The 25,947-nt window shown below is 36.7% G+C and overlaps 1 protein-coding gene across 8 annotated transcripts in view; it reads right to left on the bottom strand.

Moving 5' to 3' along the window:
• DOCK7 (dedicator of cytokinesis 7) overlaps nucleotides 1-25,947 on the bottom strand; it is a 226,890-nt gene that overhangs the window by 85,706 nt on the left and 115,237 nt on the right. For all 8 annotated transcript variants that reach the window (XM_030324340.2, XM_030324339.1, XM_030324338.1 and 5 more), the window contains exons 15-20: nucleotides 24,913-25,030; nucleotides 21,490-21,560; nucleotides 17,388-17,526; nucleotides 16,381-16,482; nucleotides 5,638-5,724; nucleotides 908-1,139 (exon numbers count right to left, since the gene is read on the bottom strand). In XM_030324340.2, the coding sequence (XP_030180200.1) occupies nucleotides 908-1,139; nucleotides 5,638-5,724; nucleotides 16,381-16,482; nucleotides 17,388-17,526; nucleotides 21,490-21,560; nucleotides 24,913-25,030 (749 nt within the window). The remainder of the gene's footprint in view (nucleotides 1-907; nucleotides 1,140-5,637; nucleotides 5,725-16,380; nucleotides 16,483-17,387; nucleotides 17,527-21,489; nucleotides 21,561-24,912; nucleotides 25,031-25,947) is intronic.

Below are 25,947 nucleotides of genomic sequence, written 5' to 3' on the forward strand. Positions count from 1 at the left end.
CCCTAAGTGTCATCATGGAAGAGCCCATCTCCTCTCTCTCACCACCAATATCATTTCCAATCCCCAACCCTCCAATTTGTGACTACTTACAATTCCCCCCAAATTTCCCAGTTTATTTGCCTGTATACCATGCACATACTATTTCATCTCCCTGGACTAGTTATTTAACTGTCAGACTCCTACTCATCTTTAAAATGTTTGACCCAAGAATCACCTCTACTGACAAGTCTGCCCTAAGATAAAAAATCCCAAGTTGCTGAACATTCCTCTCCGTTGTGCAACCAGTTAACACAAAATTTTTATAACCCGTTAGCTGAAATTTCTTACAAGCTCAACTACTCTGCAGGATTTGGGTGGAAGCTCTTAGCACAAGCAGAGGAATAACTCTTGGAAAAAGAGTGGGAAACAGGAGTACCTCTAATTCCAAAACAACACAGAAGAAAATGAGAATATAGAGATTTCGAGTTGATGAAAAAAGCCATTTTTAAATAGAAGATAGCAAATGAGTCAAAATGTAGGCTACATAGAGCACATATCATGTAAAATGCAAAATCATTTATCTAGTTGCCTGTTTTCCAAACTGGTCTGTGAGATCCTTAAAATCAGGAAATAATAAGCCTTGGATACAACCTATCAGCATCTGGCACATAGTAAATGATTAATATTTGCTGAATGAATAAATAAATGAATTTGTTTCCATAATCTGAGTTGAGGTGTATATGGCACATTTTATGGAAACAAAAAGAAAGCTCTTTTCTGGCATGAGAAACAATAACACCCCATCTTTTCCTCCCCCAAATCAAACACAGTCATTACAGATAACAACAGTAAATCATGGTTCTATTTCTGCAAAAGTTAGAAATGTACAATTATAAATTTCATAATTCCCCAAACATAAGTCAATTACCTATTTGGCCAGCAATGACAGGAGGTCTAACAACTAAAAGTATCAGTTTATCAAGCAGAAGATGAAGAAATCGGACCACTGGTTCCAACTGAGATGAATTCAGTGCTGAAATACTGCTCTTCAGTTCATTTTCTAAGTTATTTTCCATGATTCGCATGTCTCCAATTCGGACTGGGAACATGTGTTCGTCCAGAGCATTAACCAGAGCAAAAAACTTGTCAAGATAAGGATCCTAAAACAAAGAATGAACAAAAGCACTATAACTGGATATTCCCCAAACTTTGGACCACTAAAATAAAATAGCTCATATTAATCAGTAATACAAAAAGTACACAAGTATATATGGACATTGTTTCCAATTAAACACTACCTCTGTTCTCATTTATCATTGTAAAGTGGCCATTTCGAATGCTATTGAGTACTCAAGAACTCTGATATGAATTAAGTAGTTTTTCCCCCAATGTGAATCTGCCTAATTGTTTTAGAACTTAATTATTGTGCAGCTCTGTTAGTGCATGGCCTGTGCCCATTATTAATTTATTATCTCTCAGCTCCATCTAAACCCACCATCTTTGCCACGTTTTGTAACAGTGGAGCTAGACCCTTCAAACTGTGTTTCTCCTTTGCCAGCTGGCCTGTGGTCTGGCTCTGACAATACAGGGTGCAGGAAACAGCCTTCCTTCCACCAGTTTGTTTCCTGACAGCGGCTAGCAGATGTGAATGCTGGGGCTCAGAGGTGAGGGACATGGCAGCAGCATTCACAACAGCCAATTTGGCTCATTTTGCTCCTCAGCAGGTGCCCTCCACACCACAGCAAGGCAGGCAATGTGTTCCTGCAGCAGTAGTGTTCCCTCCTCAGGGGTCTGATTCTCAGCCTTCAGGATCCTCCTCCAGGTTTCTAAGTTCCTTCCTTATCACTTTCTACAACTGCTATCTCCATTACAATCACAGAATTTTCTTTTACCCCATTAGAAATGAATCACCTTTAACCCAGGTAACAATTATTTATATATAAATTGTCCCCATTCAAATTAATGGCAGCTTCCATCTCCTGACTAAATCCTGACTGCTATTATTTAACCTCCTTCTACACTAACAGAACTGCAGTCTTATTTAAAGTAATCATGTGCCCAGTCCCAGGGTAGGCGCTTGCTCTCTCAGCTGCTTTATGCCTCGTCATAACCATGTGTACAGTTCTGACCAAGAGATGTGAGCAAAAGTCTGTGGGAACTCTGGAAGACTTTTACTTAGTTAACAATGAAAATAAATTTGAAGACAGTAATGCCGAAAATCTTCATTCACATTTATAGTTCTAATATTGTTCTATTTTGATATGTATGTTTTAAATAAAAAATTACTGAGTTCTAACTATATATTTCTCCAGTACATTTCACATAGCTATAAGCAAAGTATGAAAACATCCGAACTGGAGAGTGTTATGCTAAGTGAAATAAGCCATACAGAGAAAGACAGATACCATATGTTTTCACTCTTAGGTGGATCCTGAGAAACTTAACAGAAGACCATGGGGGAGGGGAAGGAAAAAAAAAAAAGAGGTTAGAGTGGGAGAGAGCCAAAGCATAAGAGACTCTTTTTTTTTTTTTTTTAATTTTTTTTTTCAACGTTTATTTATTTTTGGGACAGAGAGAGACAGAGCATGAACGGGGAAGGGGCAGAGAGAGAGGGAGACACAGAATTGGAAACAGGCTCCAGGCTCTGAGCCATCAGCCCAGAGCCTGACGCGGGGCTCGAACTCACGGACCGCGAGATCGTGACCTGGCTGAAGTCGGACGCTTAACTGACTGTGCCACCCAGGCGCCCCAAGAGACTCTTAAAAACTGAGAACAAACTGAGGGTTGATGGGGGGTGGGAGGGAGGGGAGGGTGGGTGATGGGTATTGAGGAGGGCACCTTTTGGGATGAGCACTGGCTGTTGTATGGAAACCAATTTGACAATAAACTTCATGTATTGAAAAAAAAAAGTATGAAAACATCCTAAGAAGGGCACCTGGGTGGCTCAGTCAGTCAAGCTTCCAACTCTCAGTTTTGGGTCATGATTTCACAGTTCATGAGTTTAAGCCCTGCATTGAGCTCTGCGCTGAAAGCATGCAGGCTGTTTGGGATTATCTGTCTCCCCCTCTCTCTGTCCCTCCCCTGCTCATCTCTGCTCTCTCAAAAATAGACATTTTTTTTTTTTAAAACAACATAAGAAACATTATTGTCTTCAATTGATCCTTTAAAAAAGATAATACATGATGAAACTTACAGAATTACAAAAATTTATAAAATCTTGAGTATTAGTCATCAGGACTGTGAATGCCGAATGCCACAAAGTAGATACTTCCATTTTATCTTCCCCTACATTCTATAGATTCTAAATCATCTATATATTTTGCCTAAAATCCTTCTTTGTCACTTAAGACAACACATGTATCTGCCTCCAAAAAACAAAAGTAGGAGTTAAAGATAAATACGCTATCAACTCTAAAAGGAGAAAACTAGTAATGATTATAGGACTTTAAAAAATATGAAAAATACTGTATTTTTATACTTACTAGGATACTATTAAGGGAAAGAATATATTTCAACAGTATACTAGAACACGAATCTTAATCATTATCAAAAGAGTAAGGACTATAGGAAACATAGAACATATCCAGTATCAGAAAAGGAAAAATTCTCCTGGAGCCATTCTTTTACTGGGTTCTACCTGTATACTGCTAAATAAAACCTATCTACTACTGTTTTTTGTTGTTGTTTTAAAACTTTATATAGAAATGCTCTGTCTTATTTTTCCCAATTTCACTGCAGAAAAGAGTTCACTAGCAAGGTTAAGACTGCTACAATTTGAAAGGACAGCTTACACAGTTGGCTCTTGGCTGGCATCTCAGAACTTGGATTTCAAGATAGTTCCAACTGTTAGGGGATGATGGCTCACCATAACTAAATTGTTTGGGCAGACAATATGGTTTATGCTGAAAATGTGTTTTCCTTATGGTAATCAAGAATTCTGGTATGTGATAGCCAGCGGGTGCCTATGTTACAAGCCTACAGTAAAAACCCTGGGAACTAAGTCTCTAATGAATGAGCTTCCCTGGTATACATTTCAAATGTGCTGTTTCAACTCACCCTATGTGACCACTGGGAAAGGACTCTTGGAAGCTTGTGCTTTGTTTCCGCTGAACTTGACCTCTTTTCCCTTAGCTGATTTTATTTTGTATCTTTCACTAAAATAAATCATAGCTATGAATATGGCTGTATGCTGGGTCCTGTGAGTTCTGCTAGAAAATCACCAAACTTGAAAGTGGCCTTGGAAATCCCCATGTACCACCCCCTCCCTTTTCAAGTTGGATTCCATTTTCAACACTTGCCTCTTCTCACTCTTACATTTTCTCCCTGGAAAAACACTCACCAGTATAGTTTCAGCTATCACATTTATTCTGTCACCTCCAATGCTAAACTCGAACTTAATTACAACTGCCTTGGGATATTTTTATCTGAAGTACATAGGCACTTCAAACTCAACAGGCTCAAAAATAAATTCACTATAGCTCCAGAAGCATCTTGATTATCTCCCAAATCTCTCTTAGCATGCTACCAAATTTACTTCTCTGATGTTTCCTATTTAGGTTAGAAATCACCATCTACCTAGACCCTCAACTCTATAGCATTAAAAGTCCTTCACAATCTGTAACTAGCCTAGTCTTCTATTCTCATCTATCACGATTTCCCATGCACTATAAATTACATTCACACCAGATTACTTGCCTGTCCTTGAATAAACTACTATCTCTTTGCACATGCTTTTTATCAACTGAGTAGCCCACTCTCTCTCTGTATGGTAAATGCCTACTTATCAATACAGTATCTCAGTTCCCAGCAGAACAGACAACTCTCCTCTTGAAAGGATTTCGTTCATATATCTAACACAGTCATAAATTTTATTGTACTGTAATTATTTTTACATTTTCCCCTATTATACTGTAAGGTCTTTGAAGGAAAGTTTCTTTCCTTGACAGGTAACAACATCCGCGACTTTATGGAGCTTACAGCCTAATGGGGAAAGAAACAATAAATAAATGCATAAGTATGTATACATACATACACACGTACCACACACACACACACACACAGGAAAGAAAGCAAAAGTGCAAGAGAGTACAGGTAAGAGCCAGAAGCAGTAGCAAGTGCAGGTTAAGACGATATGGAATGATGGGGCTGCTATGTTTAAAAGTCTCCAGAAAAGGCCTAAGGTAAGCAGAAGCCTTGTTGAAAAGAAGTGCATGTCAGGAGCAAAGTATTCCAGCTAGAGAAAGAGTAAACATACCAGACTTTGAGAAAAGCCTGGTATATTTCAGATCTATAGTGAGGAATATGGAGCAAATGATCCCTAAGAACCCTTTCTCTTAAATTATCTGAGTCTATGAGGAATAAAATGAGTTGGATGATGGTTTTTCAACTCTAATTCTGCAACACACCAGAAACTTAACAAAAAAAAGTCACTTAATTGTTCAAAATGAAGTTGATGACATTTTGAAAAGCAAAAATTTTGCTTGTGTTGATATTAAATGACATTTTGTTGATTCCTTTAAAAAGTTAACTTCTAAATCTATACATTCCTGATATATAGTCCCATAATTCTTACAACAGATAACTGTACTAAAACTGACTTAAGTACTAGATAATATATTCTTCAAGTGAAAATTGATCATATAAATTATTAAAACTTACTTGTGTATGGATAGATGAAACAGCAACAACTTCCACATTAAAAACACCTTTGTGATTATCTACCCATTTCATGCCAGGTAGAGGAACCTGTAAGATATTAAATTTAATGATCACAGATACTTAAGTTGATAAGATATTCTGAAAACAAAAATTGTAACATCTCAATGAGAAAAAAAAATCACAGAAATATATTTTTACGCACTGTAAATAAATGTAAAACTTACATTTTGTTCTTATTACAAAATTATGTTTTCTACAAGAGAATTAAAAGACTCAAGGAGCAAAAAAGCAGAAAATATGCACTCAAAATGCTATCTTCCCAAAGATATATCCTTTTATATCATTCTAAATCTTCCTCTGTGCATATATTTATATACACCCTACCTTTGCATAAATATGTACAATATATAATGCATAATATAGAATATAAAACATTATTTTAAACCTATTTTTCAAATATCACATTGTGTTTCGCTTTTCATGTCAATAAATTCATATCTACAATATTTTAATGGTTTGTAATATTCTGGTTTTTTCTTATGAAAACGACTATTTTGTTTTAATGGAGCTGTAAAATATTTACAGCAACAAAATTCTGTTGTAAGGAATAGAAAACTTTTCTTTTGATGTAAATTGCTAGGAATGTTAATTTAAATTAGATCATAAAAAGTATTTTCAAAAAGACAGTCAGTACATTACTTCTATTCCTCCTGCTAAGTACCGCTAAAAACCCTGAACATGATACACAAAACACTGAAAGGTGGAGATAATGCAAATGGCTAGTGACCTCAGGATGTGAGGAAATAGAAAGTAGTGTTTCCTTGGTTTTATTATTGCTTCACAGATCCTGGACTAGCCCCTAGAGAAGATGGCAACCCGGAAATGCCGAAAGAAGCAGAGAAAAACAAGCTTCAAGAAGAGCCTGCTCTCTCTAATCAAAGCCAATAATTGCCCTACTCTGGCCAAACACAGGGAAACAAGTTGCAGCCCCACGGCCCCCAACCCCACCCTCCGCCGCCACAGGCTGAGTAGAGAGCTCAGGTGTCCGTCCACCCTCGGCTGACTGTAATGAGGTGCCCAGATTCCCCTAACACATTGGGTGGTATTAGAAAAGACAGAGATGGAAAGCCCGGTCTCAGTCCGGTGGTAACAAGTACCACCTCCAAATGGGTGTCAGTGGAATCCAAGCAAGGAAGGAGCGGTACCAAGGTGCCCTTCCTCCTCGCATAGAGAGGTATCTGCGCAGGTCTAGTGGGGAACCTGAAATCCTACCTCTATCCAATAAGCATCCTCAACCCACTGCAAAGTGAGGAATGTGGACTTTTACCTGTGGCATGAATGTGGCAATAGCGCCTCCCCCTACTGCTAAAACAGAAGGCTTAAATAAGATCTGAGATCACAATAATACCCAAGATATCCAGGTTAGAATAAAAAACCTTGCATCATACCAAGAACCAGAAAAATCTCAAATGAGAAAAGGCAATCAACAAACACTAAGATGACACAGGCTGGACAGATTTGACAAGGATGTTAAAGCAGTCATCATTAGAAAATAAAAAGCTGTAACAAGGAATTACAAATATCTTTGAAATAAATGACCAAAAATGGAAAGTCTTAGGGGAAAAAATGTTTTAGAGATTCTTTCCCATGGTTGCATTTTTTTTTTTACCATGTGTAGAAACGAAAACCAATTAAAATCAGTCCTCTTACAAAATTCAACATTATGTAGGTAAGAAATGCAATGTCTCTACTGAGGTAAGTAACACAGGTTTTGGAACTTTTGTCAAAGAAAGATGGTAAGGTAAACTGGAACTGCTCAAAGCCAAAAATTAGTACTAGCTCTTTCAACCCAAAACATTTGCTTTCAGCTTAAAAACATAGAATACACAAATAAAATGTGAACACATACTGCTTTAAAAATAGTGGTTCTTAAAGTCTGATCTGAGCATGAACAGCATGAATATTACCTGGGCACTTGTCAGAAATGTAAATAATCAAGCACCAACCCAGACCTCCTGCATCAGAAACTCTGTGGGGTAAGGTTTAACAGTTGGTGTTACAACAAACTCTCCAGGTGATTTTGATGCATGTGAAGTAAGAACTGCTGTCTTAAAACTCTTACAAGCAGTGCAGCAAATAGGAATCCCATAATAGTAGCAAACACTGCTTTAACACTTTTGATGTGGCACCATTCTAAATGTTCTACAGACTACTATCATCAACATAGCCCTTTATTATAAGCATTAATTATTCTCAACTTACAGATGAGAAAATTCAGGCACAGAGAATATTTAGTCGGCTCAGTCTGCCATAACAAAAGATCATACATTGGTGTGGCTAAAACAACAGTTATTTTCTCACAATCTGGAGACTAGAAGCCCAAAATCAAGGTGCAACATGGTCAGTTTCTGGTGAAAACCCCTTCCAAGCTTCCAGACGGCCACCTTCTCACTGTGTCCTCACATAGCCAAAAGAAAGAGTATTCTGATGTCTCTTCTTTTTAAGGCACTAATCATGAGGCCCACCCTCATGACCTCATCTAAAACTCATCTAAACCTAATTACTTCCCATCGGTCTCATCTACAAAACCTATCACATTGGGGTTGTATATGAATTTGGGGGTTACATATGAATTTGGGGTTTGCAGTGGGAAGATGAGGTGGGGAATGGGGAGACATAATTCAGTCCATAACAGAGAGATTAAGAAACTTATCTGAGGTTACACAACTAATAAATGGTGAGGCCAGAGTGAAATCCTGAAAATAACTATATATTACCTTTCAAAAGTATATGAAATTTAAAACAACAATAAAAACTTCCATGGGGCACCTGGGTGGCGCAGTCGGTTAAGCGTCCGACTTCAGCCAGGTCACGATCTCGCGGTCCGTGTCAGGCTCTGGGCTGATGGCTCAGAGCCTGGAGCCTGTTTCCGATTCTGTGTCTCCCTCTCTCTCTGCCCCTCCCCCGTTCATGCTCTGTCTCTCTCTGTCCCAAAAATAAATAAACGTTGAAAAAAAAAAAATTTTTTTTAAATAAAAAAAAAAAACTTCCACAATCCCTTACCTCTTTGAAAGTTAACCTTGGTAAACTTGATATGTATTTTCCAAATTATTTCCCGCACAATTACTGATGTGTATCTGATATGTGAGTTTGGTTGTCATTATACTGTTTGTTTTTACATTTGTATTATAAACATCCTATTGGGATATTGAAATCCATATTACTCTTCTTAACTACTGCGCCATTGTATGGATGTACAAAAATTTAATTAAATATTAAACTCTTGGGGCACCTGGGTGGCTCAGTTGGTTGAACATCTGACTCTTGATTTCAGCTCAGATTATGATCTCACATTCATGGGATCAAGCCCTAAGTCAGGTTCTGCACTGGTTGTGGGCCTGCTTAAGATTCTCTCTCTTCCTCTCCTTCTGCCCCCCACTCTCAAAAAAGATACTAAACTCTTCGGTGATCCATGTAACTTTCATTTTTGCTGATACCAATAGTCCTATAATTTTTTTCCTTCTTTTCAGAAAGAAACATATTTATTAAAAATATTACACAGTCATACACTACCTCCATGTTAATAGTTAAATACATCTCTGCTGACATGTCATGTCCTGACAATGCCTGATACAACCTGGTGTGCTCTTTGTAAAAATGAGGACACAGATGTATCAAGCGCATTCAACTAATGTAGTTAAAACTAATGAGTTACTCAGGATGTCACAGATTTAGTCAATCTCTAACCTAGGTTAGAGATACCCAGGGAACTCGGGCAAATGAGATATTAAAAATACTTTTTTAAAAGTTTGCTAGGGGGGGTGCCTGGGTGGCTCAGTCGGTTAAGCGTCCGGCTTCGGCTCAGGTTGTGGTCTCGCAGTTTGTGGGTTTGAGCCCCGCGTCGGGCTCTGTGCTGACAGCTCAGAGCCTGGAGCCTGCTTGGGATTCTGTGTCTCCCTCTCTCTCTGCCCCTCCCCCGCTCATGCTCTGTCTCTCTGTCTCTCAAAAATAAATAAGCATTAAAAAAAATTTTTTTTTTAAAAGTAAAAAAATAAAAGTTTGCTAGGTTATATCCTTTACTGCATGTCGGTGGTGGTTCACTGCAAAATGGCACTCAGGCTTTGGAATGGGAGTGACTATGGCTGGATCTGGCAAATGGGTTTGTATTTCACAGCCCAGAGCCCTCTCTCTCCACATGCCAGTGAAATGCCTGTCCTACCCCTGTGGGGGAGTGGGATGAGGAAGATTCAAAGAAATGGCCAATGTTTCTGTGGGGGAAAGAATACGGCAGATATTCATCACTGCCAAATGACTAATCACTTCGGGAAACTTTGGTCTCAACAAAATTTCCATTTTTTAGTTTTTGCTAATAACAACAATCCTGCAACTTTTTTATACTGAATTCAAACAACACATATTTACTGAAGTCTCTACACAGTTTTCTGGGTCCTAGAGTTCCATTGTAAACATGTCTGCTCTCAGGGAGCTTACCCACCATTTCTTATAGAGAAAAATAAGGAAATAAATAAGGTAATTTCAGATAATGGTAAGTATTAAGTAAACAAAATTGTATTAAAAATGATGGAGTGTATCAACAGTGTGGTGGAGGAAAGGGCTGGAAATTCATGGAGTCAGACCTCTCTGAGGAAGTGCTATTTTATATAAAATTCAGATAATGAAGAGAATCCAGCCATGTGAAATTCAGGAAGACGAAAGAGAAAATTCAAAGGCCTAGAAGCAGGAAAATATTTGGAAGAAGGTATAAGTACAGAAGAAGGGGCTCAGTGATGGTAGAAGATGATGTTAAAGAGACAGAAAAGCTCAGATCATTCAGAGATTTGGAGGTCATGGAATACAAATCTAGATTATATTCTAAGTACAGTGAAATGCCAGCAAAATATATAAACATCATATATGATCATAAAGAAACACTAACGCTTGGCAATATCATGCTGAATGAAAAAAGCAAGTTCCAGAGGATTCTATACAGCATAATAACCTTTTCATTAAATTCAAAATATAAGCGAAGTAAAACGTATTCTCTAAATACACATATACCTCAGTTATAAAGTAGGTTTAAGGGGTGCCTAGGCAGCTCAGTCAGTTAAGTGTCTGATTCTTGATTTCAGGTCAGGTCATGATCTCACTCACGGCCTTGGGACTGAGCCCTGTGTTAGGCTCTGCACTGAGTATGGAGCCTGCTTGGGACTGACTCTCTCTCTCTCTCTCTCTCTCTCTCTCTCTCTCTCTACCTCTCTCTCTGCCCCTCCAATGCTCACATGCACTCTCTCTCAAAATAAATAAGTAAACATTTTTTTAAAAGCAGTTTTAAGGGGTGCCTGGGTGATTCAGTCAGTTAAGCGTCTGACTCTTGATTTTGGCTCAGGTCATGATCTCACGGTTTGGGAGTTCAAGCCCGCACTGGGCTCTAAGCTGGGCAAGGAGCCTGCTTGAGATTCTCTCTCTTCCTCTCCCTCTGCCCCTCCTCCACTTGTGTACTTGCACTCTCTCACTCTCTCTCTTTCAAAAAAAAAGTTTGTTTTTTTTTTGTTTTTTTTTTTTTTTTTTTTTTTTTTTAATTTTTTTTTCAACATTTATTTATTTTTGGGACAGAGAGAGACAGAGCACGAATGGGGGAGGGGCATAGAGAGAGGGAGACACAGAACCGGAAACAGGCTCCAGGCTCTGAGCCATCCGCCCAGAGCCCGACGCGGGGCTCGAACTCACGGACCGCGAGATCGTGACCTGGTTGAAGTCGGACGCTTAACCGACTGCGCCACCCAGGCGCCCCTCAAAAAAAAGTTTTTAAGAGGCCAGTTTTCAGGGGTGCCTGGGTGGCACAGTCAGTTAAGTGTTCAACTCTTGAGCTTGGCTCAGGTCATGATCTCACAGTTTATAATTTCAAGCCCCGCACAGGACTCTGCAATGATGGTGCAGGGGCCTGCTTGGGATTCGGTCCCTCCCTCTCTCTGCCCCTCCCCAGCATGTGCTCTCTTTCTCTCTCAAAACAAATAAATAAACTTAAAAAAAAAGAAAAAGAGGCTAGTTTTCAAAACAACATGAATGCACTTTAAAAAAAAATGGTTAAAATGGTAACTTTTTATGTGTATTTTACCACAGTTTTTTTAAAGACTAGTATTTTTATAATTACAGGTTATTCTTATGTGGAATAGGGGACAAGCACATAAATGATGTGAATTATTATCACTGTTCTAGCTCTGGATTAGGTAGTAGATTCATGAGTGTTTATTATTTTATTAAATAAAAAACCAATAAATTGAAAAGCCTAACTACACATATATGTGTAAACACTGCTGAGTTTTAAAACATCCCTTATGTTGATCTTTGCATACCTACACAAATATATTTGTAAGTTAAATACTCAGACATATAATTCATGAGATTTTTAAAGGGTATGTTTATTGTTTCATTGTGACATATTTCAGGCAAAAATAATCAAATAAACCTTTTTTTCTTTTTTTTTTTTTTTTTGAGAGAGAGAGAGAGAGAGGGAGAGAGGGAAGGGCACAGGGAGAGCGAGAAAGAGAATCTCAAACAGGCTCCAGGGCCAGCACGGAGCCCCACGAGGGGCTTGATTTCAAGACCATGAGATCATGACTTAAGCTGAAATCAAGAGTCAGATGCTCAACCGACTAAGCCACCCAGGTTCCCCTCAACCAAGTCTTAAAAGTCCAGGTGATTATAATGAGTGCCCCAGGATGAGTACGACAGTCCCATGGACAGAAAAATCTGGTGACAGATTGCCATGCATGCCCATGCATCAATCGATGAATTTTATAAGCATGAATTTGTTATCTAGACCTCAATAAACACTGATCCTGAAACCTGATGACACCAAACTGAGGTAAATTCTCCAGAATACCATTAACAAACACTGTTGAAACACATTCATTGATTAGGCTTTTCTCTCAACATGATTCCTACAGTATTCAACAAAAATGAGTGCAATTTTGGACATTTTATGTTTGAGATATCCTGGCAAAGGTATCAATAAGCATTTTTTTTTTTTCAACGTTTATTTATTTTTGGGACAGAGAGAGACAGAGCATGAACGGGGGAGGGGCAGAGAGAGAGGGAGACACAGAATCGGAAACAGGCTCCAGGCTCTGAGCCATCAGCCCAGAGCCCGACGCGGGGCTCGAACTCACAGACCGCGAGATCGTGACCTGGCTGAAGTCGGACGCTTAACCGACTGCGCCACCCAGGCGCCCCTCAATAAGCGTTTTAACTTACTAGACAAATAAAAATGGATGAGCAGAGATGCAGATTTAGGATTCATCAACTAACAGCAGGAGTCAAGAGCATTGTGATTTTTGTGCAAGTTGTATACTACATCACTCTAGGAGTACTGTTCACATAAAAGGCAGTCAGTGGTCCTGCCAGAGAAGAACGCTTACAGATTCAGAGTGAAAAAAACATGAAAATTCAAAGGGGAAAACAGGTTAAAACCCAAATGATATGAAACAAAGCCACACAAAGGTTTACCTTCCTTTTTACCCAATTTTAAAAAGAAAATGATCCCCTTATGATTGAAAATGATCGAGACAAGTATCATAAAGTAATAGTGTGCTGGTTACAGAAATTTGTTTATTACTATGTAAACTTAGATGGCAAGCTTCACATTCTAAGGCCCAAAAACCAGTTGAAGTTAATACATATTGGGAAGGTCTCTGACCTTCTGAATCAAAGAGAGCTCCACCATAACCAGGAAAGTAGATACAAAATTGCATGAAGCAATGATCTGTAAAAGCTGAATGTTTGTTTATTTTATGTATAATTATTTTTTATTTTTATTTATTTTATTTTTAAATTTACATCCAAGTTAGTTAGCTATACTCCAGCAATGATTTCAGAACTAGATTCCTTAATGACCCTTACCCATTTAGCCCATCCCCCTCTCCAGTAACCCTCTGTTCTCCATGTTTAAGAGTCTCTTATGTTTTGTCCCCTCCCTGTTTTGATATTATTTTTGCTTCCCTTCCCTTGTGTCCCAAGTCCTCTGTGTATTAAAGTCCTCATATGAGTGAAGTCATATGATATTTGTCTTTCTCTGACTAATTTCGCTTAGCATAATACCCTCTAGTTCCATCCATGTAGTTTCAAATGGCAAGATTGTAAAAGCTGAATGTTTGAATAATGATCTCTCACTTGGTTTAAATTCAACACTAAAACTAACAATATATACTGTTCTTTTTTTTTTAATTTTTTTAATGTTTATTTATTTTTGAGACAGAGAGAGACAGAGCATGAACAGGGGAATGGCAGAGAGAGAGGGAGACACAGAATCTGAAACGGGCTCCAGGCTCTGAGCTGTCAGCACAGAACCTGACGTGGGGGCTCGAACCCACGGACCGTGAGATCAAGACCTGAGCCGAAGTCGGACGCTTAACCGACTGAGCCACCCAGGCGCCCCTATACTGTTCTTTAAATGTAATAATAAAGCTAAGAATATATACTGTTTTTGTTTTTATAATTGTTTTTAAGATTATTTATTTTGAGAGAGACAGAGACACTGTGAGCAGGGAAGGGGCAGAGAAAAGAGGGAGAATCTGAAGCAGGCTCCATGCTGTCAGCTCAGAGTCCACATGGGGCTCAAACACATGAAACCATGAGATCATGACCTAAGCGGAAATCTAGAGTTGGACGCTTAACCGAGTGAGCCACCCAGGTGCCCCTATACTGTTCTTTTAATGCTGTAATTAAAAAATACAAAAGTTTTGATCACTTAATCATATATCAATCAGCTATACGTCTATCGTTAAATCCAAACCATGACCATATTCTTTATGTTATATATGAGCTTACACAGCATAGTAGCTAGAAGAAAATCATCAATCTCCCTTTAGGAAGTTGACCTCGTATTTGCAAATCAAGTAAAAATAAGTGCATAATTTCCATAAAATCAATTTTCTTTTAAAATATTTCCTTTTGAAATATATAATGCTACCCCTGGCAGAAGACTACCTTATTTTACTGAGGAGATGTGTTCCTGGAAAATCGAATGAAAGATTTGGCAGGGGATGAAAGGCAAGGAGGAAGGAAGGAGTCATATTTCTTTCCTACTGTCTTTATCCATTCATCTAAAAAATACTTATTGACTGGGGAGCTTGGGTGGCTCAGTCAGTTAAGCAACTGACTTTGGCTCAGGTCATGATCTCACAGTCTGTGAGTTTGAGCCCTGAGTTGGGCTCTGTGCTGACAGCTCAGAGTCTGGAGGCTGCTTGCTTCAGATTCTGTGTCTCCCTCTGTCTCTGCCCCTCCCTGCTCATGCTCTGCCTGCCTCTCTGCCTCTCTCTCTCTCTCTCTCTCAAAAATGAATGAACATTAAAAAATAAAATACTTATTGACTGCCCATCATGAGCCAAGCACTATTCTAAGTACTTGAAGATACAGCAATGCACAAGAAAGACAAAGTCCCTAACTTCCTGGAATTTATACTCTGTAGACAATAAATAAAGATATAAGAAGTATAAAGTCAATGATAAGTATTATGAAGACATATCAAAGTAAAGGGATAAAAAAGTGCTGGATGCTGCAATTTGAAACAAAGTGATCAGAGACGCCTTCTCTGAAGAGGTGGGATTTGAGTGGATGTCTGGATGAAATGAAGAAGCTGGCCTGGAGATGGGACACCACCACCAGCACAGGGAAGTGCAAAGGGCCAGAAATGGGAATGTGCTCTTCATATAGAAGGAACAGTCAAGGCACTGTGCTCTCTGTCTGGGGCAGAGTCAGTGCGGAGCAGTAGCCTTCTGTTGTCTTTGTGTGTGTGTGTGTGTGTGTGTGTGTGTGTGTGTGTGTGTGTTTTAAACAAAAACAATACAAATGTATTTGTGAATACTTGTTTTTTTTTTTTAATTTTTTTATTTATTTTTTGACAGAGACAGAGACAGAGCATGAGTTGGGGAGGGGCAGAGAGAGAGGGAGACACAGAATCTGAAACAGGCTCCAGGCTCTGAGCTGTCAGCACAGAGCCCTATGAGGGGCTCAAACTCACGAACTATAAGATCATGACCTGAGCTGAAGTTCAGATGCTTAACTGACTAAGCCACTCAGGCGCCCCTATGAATACTTTTTGAGTTCTATTCTGAAAATAAATGCTACCAGGAGAACATTCCCAAGACATATTTCAGACTAATCTATACCAACAGTTACATTCAAGGCACTCATATTAATAATCATCATGTAACAGTTCTCCCAAAAAGCACTTTGGTTTTTGAGTAGTGGCTACTGATTCTTGATTGAGATTTTTCCAATGTTTTTGTTTAAGTCACATATGTCATCATCACAGTTGCTAATGGTTCTTGTATTACAAGTTTGTAGCTACTTTATCTTCACATACATGATTTTTAAAAACTTTTTTTCACATACATGATTAATTACAAAAAGATTCTAAAAAATTAATTGGTTTGTTCTTTTTCCTCCAGACTTTCAGTGAAATGTTCTTACTTATTTAAAGCTTATGTTATGTTATGAAAATTCTCCAAATTTGCCTTTTCTTTAAGTTAATATTTCACATATTATTTTGGTTTTAAATCAATATACTTATTTTAAAAGCTTCTAAGTATTCTATAGAGTAATTTTAACTCTAGTACAAAATAATATTATTACTTCATTATCTACATACTTCTAGATAGAACAGCAAAGTCTTGTTTGAGAAAAACACTTCTGCAAAAAACTCATTCACTGCATCTGGAGAGTTTCACCATAAGAGATACTGACCTCAGGAGATAGTACAGAATAAGCTTGTGGTGGTTTTTCCAGTGAAACTGGTAGGCAAAACTGCCCAGTCTTTAATCGTCCATTCTGAAGCATTGGTATCCACTTTTAATTAAAAAGGAAACAATATTAAGTTAAATACATTTGTTACAAAAGTAAGTACTTGGAAAATCTGTTTTAAGAATTTGGAATGAGCCAAATTTGTCTCACACCGCCAAACACCAAGGGGATTTAATTAAGTAATAATAGGTTTCATGATTCCTCTAAAGAAAAGCTTCCCTGACAATATTTTTATTAAGGAGCATTCCCAAAACATTATTACTAACTAACTATGCAATATTTAAGCCAAAAGAGGTCCTTACTATCCAAGAAAAAGCTGGAGTAGAAAAAGGCCGCAAAGTCAATCCATTACATATGGCGGTAATAGTGTCAATGTATACAGGGAAAGGTTTGGTTGAATATGAATGCTGACAACAAAACTAAAAAGCATGAATTTATTTGGTTACATTTAGCAAAATCCATTTCATAGACCAAAAAAATGAGTCAATTGTTAATTTTTCTCTTTTGGGTAGCAGCATGATTTTTCTGACAAAGTTGTGATAGCACATCATGATATCCTTCACCTCAGGTTTACGTTTGCAATTCAATCATAATGATTTTCAAATAATACTCAAGAGTTTTAATTGCTTTTAATGAAAGCCAAGAGCTTTAATAGCTAAGGGTCTCTTTTAATCATTTTACACTGAAACCATTCTCTTCTGAAGAACCCTAAAATTAATATATTTATACTGTACTGTTTGATAAACACATAATAATCAGGACCAACACCTAAGTGTTTACACATGTTAATTAATTGCATTAATGAGTATTTTCTTATTACGATGACTCTTCCTAACCAATATGGGGAATCAAATAGGGAATACTCAACAATAATGAACACCAATTACATCTCAAGTATTCAAACTACTTTCAAGACTGAAAAGCTAAATATTAAACAAAGATATACTTACTGTATATCCGACAGGAGTTTCAAGAGGAGTATTTTGTTTTTGCTGACAACTAACATGATAAAAAGTAAAAAGCAAATGATGATGGTCAGTTAAAGTAGCAGGGAGTTTAACCTTGATTTCTTCATGAAAATCAGGAGACCTTCATACAAAAAAAAAAAAAAACAAAAAACAGATCAATAGTCAGTAATTTGTTCAAAATAAATAATTACTGCATTTGTATATTTGAGTAATTTTTAAATTAATTTCACGATTCATGCTCAATTTTTCTTCCAGTACAAAATATTTTTCTCTATTCCCAAACTGTACGTAACTAACTCCTACTTCCAGTTGAGGGAGTTGTCTCTGTTTCTGAAATTTCTCGTCTCATTTTTATTAATGGGCTGAGTGATCCTATGATTTGAAAATTCATTAATAATCACCACCTTCTTGCCGAGATCTTCATTAGATGGGAAACTGTATAAATGAGGAGACTAGGGCAAGGCCTTCTATATTCTGATACGCATTACATAGAAAAGTAACAGGAGTTTTTGTAAGTATGTATTTTAAAACCATACCATAAAAAAACATTTTTCTATTATAGGAGTGACTTCATATTAAAGATTAATTTGTATTATCTTTTTGCAAAAAAGAAAAAAAACAAGTAGCTCTAGACAGCTTAGTATCAAGCTGGGCTCTCTATGGAATATCTTATATCAATTATTCCATTGCTAAAGAAACAGATGTTAACAAAACATAGACTAATGTATTAACTGCTCAGAAAAAAGGAAAAAAAATAAAGAAAAATCAGGGAACACCTATAAATTGCATTTGTCTCACAGTTTAGAAGTGCTCCCAGCCACTACACAAATACAATGAATATCATATTTGACTTAACCAATGGCATTTTCATCTTAATATCCATTGAGAGTGGTCCCTAGGAGCATTTTTATAAAAAAGCATTGCTGCTATTTATGATTTATGATTTAAAAGGGACAGAATCTTAGCATCCCAACCTTCCATATTCAGCTAGTATCTCTCAGTTATATTCAAAGAAAATATATCCAAACCATATGGCTCCAACTAATTAAAAGTGAAAGCTTTCCCACCAATTAGGGTTCCCCCCATGCTAATAAGTCTAATATCTTTCCATTTCAAATAAGTCTCAAAAACACTAAAAGTGTAGTTCTGATCACAGAAATATTAGGTTAATGAAAATTTTAATACCCCCAAGAAAGATAAGTAATGGTAGCCATCTGAGAATTTGATGATTTTGGTGAATAAAAGATGCTATGTATCTTATTATTGACCTCGCTAATCACCACTAAATCATGAGAAAGTTGAATTTCCTCACAGTGTTAGAGAGTATTGTCATTTTAATTCCACGAATACTGAGAGCAACAAAAATAAAGATCTAGCTATAAACTGAGATACTTTAAGAAATTATTACCTTCTTCATCAATATCATTCCTAGTACTGAGTATTCATTTCTTTTCTGAAATCATACTATGTGAAGGCTTTTATGGAAAATTAAGCATCTGTGAGTTATTCATCAACAAGTACGTTTTAACTGTTCACCTTTATGTTAAGTATTGTGTTATTTCTGTGGTGGTTTTAAAGATATGAAAAAAATAATTACCCTCAAAAATATATAATTTAGTAGAAATATAAATAAGACACACATATATCAATAGCAATGCTATAAAGCAGGGGTTGGCAAATTATGGCTACAGGTCAAATCCAGTCCACTGAATGGTTTTGTATAGCCCTACAGACTAAGAATGATTTTTATATTTTTAAGTAGTTAAAAAAATCAAAAGAATAACATTTCACTTGAAATATTACATGAAATTCAAATTTCAGCATCCATAAATAAAATGTTATTGGAAGACAGCCATGCCCATTCATTTGCAACTTCACTTATTGTCTATGGTTCTTTTTGCACTACAACAGCGGGGTTCAGTAATTGCAACAGAGACCGTATGGCCCACAAGGCCTAAAACAAAACTACTGGGCCCTTCGCAGAAAATGTTTGTCAACCCCTGGTATACAGCATATAGCATATAAGATTAAGTGCTTCAAGAACAGAGCTGAACAGATTACTTCAAGTTTTGGATCAGGGAATTGTATTTAGGAAGAGATCTATGATGTGGGCCTTAAAGAACAAGTAGGAGTTGAATTAATAGAGGGAATCAGTATTATGATAGAAAAAGGGATCCAAGAAAAGCCCAGAAACAGGATACTTTAGCAATAAGGCAAAAAGAAAATCATCAAGATGTAAAAGATGATTGGATATTAGAGAAAAGAAGAAGGAAAGCAAGGATGTTTTAAATTTTGAGTCAAAAGAATTATGGTACCGTTAATAAAAATAATCAGACAGAGATAGGGTCCAGAAGAGAATCGGGGATAAATACATGGAAATTGAGAAGGCAGGCAAAAGAACATGCTTACTAGGCTACTAAAAATATATGTCTGCACCTCCGAAAGAAGGTTATGACTAAAAATAAAAAGTTGCGAAACAATCCACATAAAGATAAAAGCAGTAACATTTTCAATGAATGTAAGTAACTCTGAGAAACACATATAAGGTTATTTATGGAGAGTATAGTGTAGAAAAAGAGGGTCAAGAGTGAAACTGTAGTGTTTTGTATGGAATATCTATTCTCAAAAAAAAAGGAAGGAAGGAAGGAAGGAAGGAAGGAAGGAAGGAAGGAAGGAAGGAAGGAAAGAAAGAAAGAAAGAAAGAAAGAAAGAAAGAAAGATTAGAATAATTACTACAGAAAAATAAACTGTCCAAAGAGATGGGAGGAAAGTGAGAGCGGGTCACAAAGGGTGAGAAACAATAAAGTTTTAAAGAGGGCAAGGAAAAACCATGCTACACAACAACACCGAAGAGAGGTTTTTGTTTTGTTTTTTAAGTATAGGAGACTTAAGTTTCTTTTTGACAGTAACAGATGGAGCCAGGGAAGTGGGGACTGATGGTACAAGAGAAGGGTTAACTGATGGATTCGCACTCTGGAAGAGGAAGAATGAGACTGGTAGAAAGCAGAGATGAAAGACTCACACTGAGCCAAGTACGGGCTCTGACTGCCCTTGAACCAGAAAGAAAGGCAGATCCATGCAGAGATAATCAGAGGTGAAGGGTAGACAAGTGGATGGTTCTCAAGTTGGATGGTCTCAAACCACTTAATAAAGTAGGAACGCTAAGAGTAAGCAAACAGAATAAGTAGGAGCTAGAGAAAGAAGAAGAAAGGCTTAAAATATCTCCTGCCAAATGACAGAGGGTAAAAAAAGCGATGACAAGAAGAATACCAAAGAATGGTGGGGCCAAAAAGAAAATAAAGTAAAATGAATTACTGCAGTCCCATCATACAGATAAAATAACGTCAATTTGTGATAGTCCTGATCGGTACAATTTTGTGATTTTTCTCCAACAGCATTCAGTAATCAAAACAAAAACAAGAGAAGAGAAGAGAAGAGAAGAGAAGAGAAGAGAAGAGAAGAGAAGAGAAGAGAAGAGAAGAGAAGAGAAGAGAAGAGAAGAGAAGAGAAGAGAAGGAAAAGAAAAGAAAAGAAAAGAAAAGAAAAGAAAAGAGAAGAGAAGAAAAAAGAAAAGAAGAGAAGGAAAAGAAAAGAAAAGAAAAGGGAAGAAAAGAAAAAAAAAGAGAAAAGAAAAGAAAGCAGAGATTAAAAGTTATCCAAAGTTAAGAATTTCTCAAAGAAGTAAAATGGAAGGGCACTAAATCAAAGTATTATTAGATGTTGAGAATACCACCAATTTAACTAATGGTTATAAGCTTAGTAAAGAGTTAAGTAAAACTACAAAGTGTCAAGGGGAAAATAACAGGGAAAGTCCAAAGGACCAGAGGCTACAATGATAATCAATAACAATATAATAAAAATGAAAGGGTCAGAGAATTTGATATGAAAGACCTTTTGTATATAAAGTCTAAATTTGATGTTTATCGAGAATATGCATCTACAGGCAGAAAATTATAACTCTGATGTCAGCTGTCTTGAATTTGCACATTCAGTGCAGCAAAGCATTTGGTAAACACACTAACGTGAGTGCTTAAAATGCCACTGAGAAGGGAGTAACTTTGAAAGAAATATTTGAATTCAGTACCTGTTATGATATACTACGGCTGTATAGGCTTCCTTTGAAAATTCTGAACAGCTAGATTTACCAAAGATTACCTGTAACAAATAACAGCACGTTGAAACTTTGTTGTAATAAATGCTGGATGTTCATATTTATGTAAGAATTTGTCTGATTTAATAACTACTGGAGAACAATGGGCAAAATCAGCCCAATGAAGAACAATGTGCCTACTGACGTTCATTAATAAATTCAATTGCTTAGCCGTAAATTTCTTTTCAACTATAGAACCATCTGACATTCAAACATTCAAAAAATTTCTACCCATTATATTTCCTTTTTCTTAAAGAAGGTGAAAAATTCATTTTAAAATCTGGGTATAGCATATCATTTGGAATTTATATAAGAAATATGGTCTTAGAATAGTAGCATGTATCTACTATAAAATTGGTGGGGCTTTTCCACTAAAACAGTAATCATTCTGTAAGCCAAATATAAATTTATAAATGATATTTTAAAATCCTATTTTAGGTGAAGCTATGTATCCTTTGCTTACAGTACTCCTTACAAGCTACCCTATTAAGAAGGAGGAGCGCCATTCTTATGTTCTTATATATATGTCTTAAAAATAAAAAATCCACCACATTAAAAAAAAATACTACTTTTGGAGAAGGTTTAAAGGTAAAGTAATTCAGTCTTGTATATCTGCCTCTGGCGTTCTAATAGCAATACTACGGTTAATTAGGGCAGCTGATAAGATATATGGCTTATCATTCCTATGTGAGACAGATTTGCAACGCTACCTACCCATAAATTAACCTCTTATGTCTGGCCAGCCATCTCTACACATGCAGAAATAAGTACATGGACATATCATCGCACTTGCATCAATACAACTGGTAAAATAACTCAAATTTTACATCTTATACAGAAGAATTAATTGGAACCATCCGCAAATAAAAAGAACTTTTTAACAGATTATTTGTGTTTCTTTTTATGACACAAAAGATCCTTTTATTCACACAGGTCCTTTCATTTTAAGCCTGTGTAAAAGTGTAATGACTATGACTGTCCTAGAGAAGTCTAATTTCACCAATTTCCAAGAATACGTTGCCATGTTTTTATAAAATGTTGTTCCAATGCCAGAATTTGAATTTTATGATTTTATCACACCAACATTATATGATCCAAAAATTATCTTAGGATCCATTTGAGTAGTCCTTATTTTTTTAAAGAATTAAGCAAAGACAATGTGTCTACGTTTCTATACTTTCAACCAGTCACTAGGATAAAGATAAAAGCATTATATTTGCATATGACTAATAATACACAAGTGAAAGGAACACAGTATCCTCTCCATCCCCCACCCCGGCCACTGAGAAGATCCCATTTTTCACAAAGTAACTCATTTACTTTCATAACATGAATGACATAAAGTAGAAAGTGTTCCTTTTCTGACCTTGTGACATGTATTTTTAACCATTCATCAACATGGACTGTGCATCAATTCTGTGACAGGCACTTTGGCAGGCATCAAGATATAGATATGAGTAAGACATGGTCCCTGCCCTCAAGGAGCTCACAATCTGGTAGACAAGATAAAGAAATAAACATATAATCTTAAAGTGATAAGGCCCATAAAAGAAATGAGAAGATGCTATGGTAGCACCAAAAGAGGGAGTGGTCTAACTGTCATTGTGGCTGGATGCAGCTGGGACTCCACAGAGGCCATATATGTGCTAAGACAAGGAAGAGTTTGTTAGGCAATCAACAGAAACAGATTATCTTACATATACTACATTTGTCATAAGCTCAATTCATATGGTAATTCACATATAACAAAGCATCTATTTTCACAATCCAGTACCTTTTCATCAACTGTGATAGTATATTCATTCTTTCAGCAGGAATAAAGAACTAGTAAAGAATATGAAATGCTAACTCCAAACCTCAGAAGTAAATTCTACATTTATTAGCAAATACTTATTCACCATGTATTATACGCAAAGATCTGAAATAGCAGCCATAGAAGAATATAAAGATGCATAATTTGTGCTCGCTGCTGTCAAGATCTATACATGCTGATAAAACTGAGGCAATGGGAAAAGAGAAAATATACAGCTTTCCTAGTAAGTAGAAAATCAGAGGAATGCGATTTAATGACTGGCAGAGAAGGCTAAAATAAAACTGTTAACAACGCACCTATTCGTAAGCTCATTTTCATTCCATTAGGGTTCTCAGAGGTTGAACATCTATAGTGACAGGTGTGCTTCTATTCCATATGTTACTAACTTCAGTTGAGCTTAAAATCTACTTTCATGGAACTTGCATTGAGTAGTGTTCTACAAATCCTAAATGATAATTTGGGCAGTCAGGAATCTCTCCAGTCTGGCCTCAATCTACTATTTCTGACTTCTCTTACACTGCTCTGGCTCACTGGCAACTCGCCACTGTACCTCTGTGGAAGGACATTCTCCAACTTGAGTTGCTTTCCTTCCCCAGCTATCTAAGACCCAACGCCATCTACATTTTAACTATCTCTGGTTTTAGTTCAGATATACCTCCTCCAGGTGATACCTGCCTATTACCTCAGCAAGACATTCTCTCCTACCTCTGTACACTTCTGCCTTTGAATCCCTACAGCCATCTTCTAATACTTAGCATATACCTTGGTTCTCAATATTAGCTGCAAAATGTAATCCCCTTAGGGAGATTTAAAAATACTGATATATGACTAGTTCCCACCCCCAGACACTATAATTTAATTGGAGTAAAATTCAGTCTGAGCACTGGTATTTTTAAAAGCTCCCTAGGTAAGTGTAATATGCACTATTACCAGAGTTTCTTAACAAAGATGGGAAGAATCATACATATTAGAATCACCTGGGGAGCATTTCAACCTATACCACAACCTCATATACTACCCATCACTTTCTACTTCCTTTGGCCTCTCATTCTCAAGGAGAAGAATCAGAATCACAGATGACAAGAGCAGAAAAAACATATCTGCGCTTTGTTAGAGTTACCTAGGTGATTCTGTTCTGATCCTCTCTTGAAAGTCACTATTTTAGAATTTTATGTGTTTATCCCATATCCTTTAGATTACAAGACTTATTCATCTTTGTATCTCTGGGAGGGACTAGTATGTACTAAGTCCTCAATATTTAAGACTTCAATACAGAAGTGTTGAATCACTATATTGTCCACAGGAAACTAATATGAACTAATATGACACTATATATTAACTAACTAGAATTTAAATAAAAACGGGAAAAAAAAAGACTTCAAGGAAACTCATACTATCTGTTACAGGAAGTAATGCAGTTAGAAATTTGGTTTACAAGATCATTAATTTCCAGTTTAGAGCTGCCAATCAAGTAAAACAAAAACAAAAACAATGTCTATTTGAACCATACATGAACAAGAGGAAAAGTAAAGAACACTTCTTACCGGCATAGCATTGCTTGGATCCTCCCCATACATGAACTGTACTTTCACTGTTATATTTCTTGCAGAACCCTGACGATTGGCAAAGTTGAGGCTCTGAGGGTATATGTAGAGAAGATTTCTGTAAAGGCAATAGTATGCACGATAGTAAATATATATCTAAAAACACTATGTATCACTGCAGGCCACAAAAGAAAGAGATGGAACAAATACTTCATTATTAATATATGCTAGCCACCATATATTTTCACATACGATGTTTCATTTAATTCTTACGGCAATCATTCAAATAGATAGCAATCAAATATACCCCAATTTTGCAGATGAAATGAGGCCCAGAAAACTTAAGTGAGGTTCACACACAACTAAGTAAGCAGCAAAGCTGAAATCAGAATATAGGTCGGACTTCAAAACACATGTTCTTTCCTCTGCAAGAGACTTCTGGGAAATGAATGAGGACTGAATCATTATTAAGAAGTCAATAATGTATTATGTTAGCTCCTGCAAGCAGATATAAAAAGGATAACATTTATAGGCAGGGCTTCTGTATATATATGATCAAGGACATAAGAGAGATAACATCCCACATTATTTGTTCAAAAACATGTATGGACAATACGCTAGGCGTAACAGTTGCTATGAAATAATCACATATTACTCTGTATTTATTTTACTTCATGTCCAGTCCCTGCTTCTGCCACACAGAAGATAAATAATTCAAGAAAAGACACCAAAAGAGAGGGCTAAACAAATAAAAAGAAATAGAACAAGATTTACTTTACCTGAAGACTAGTACTGAGATATGATGAACAAGACTTCAAGTATAATAAAGTCCTGCTAATCAACTGCTGGAGCAATGAAAACACGTCAAAATTTTCTGGAATGTGGTAGGGCAATATAGAAATTCTAAATGAACGCAACCTTTGACCTAACAAACCTGCCTCTAGTCTAAGGACAGAATTACACACATGTATAAATGGATGTGTTAAAAAAAATTCACTACAACATTTTTTGTAGTAGAGAATAATTACAAATAAT

Source organism: Lynx canadensis, chromosome C1, assembly GCF_007474595.2.
Source record: "Lynx canadensis isolate LIC74 chromosome C1, mLynCan4.pri.v2, whole genome shotgun sequence".
NCBI classification, from domain to species: domain Eukaryota; kingdom Metazoa; phylum Chordata; class Mammalia; order Carnivora; family Felidae; genus Lynx; species Lynx canadensis.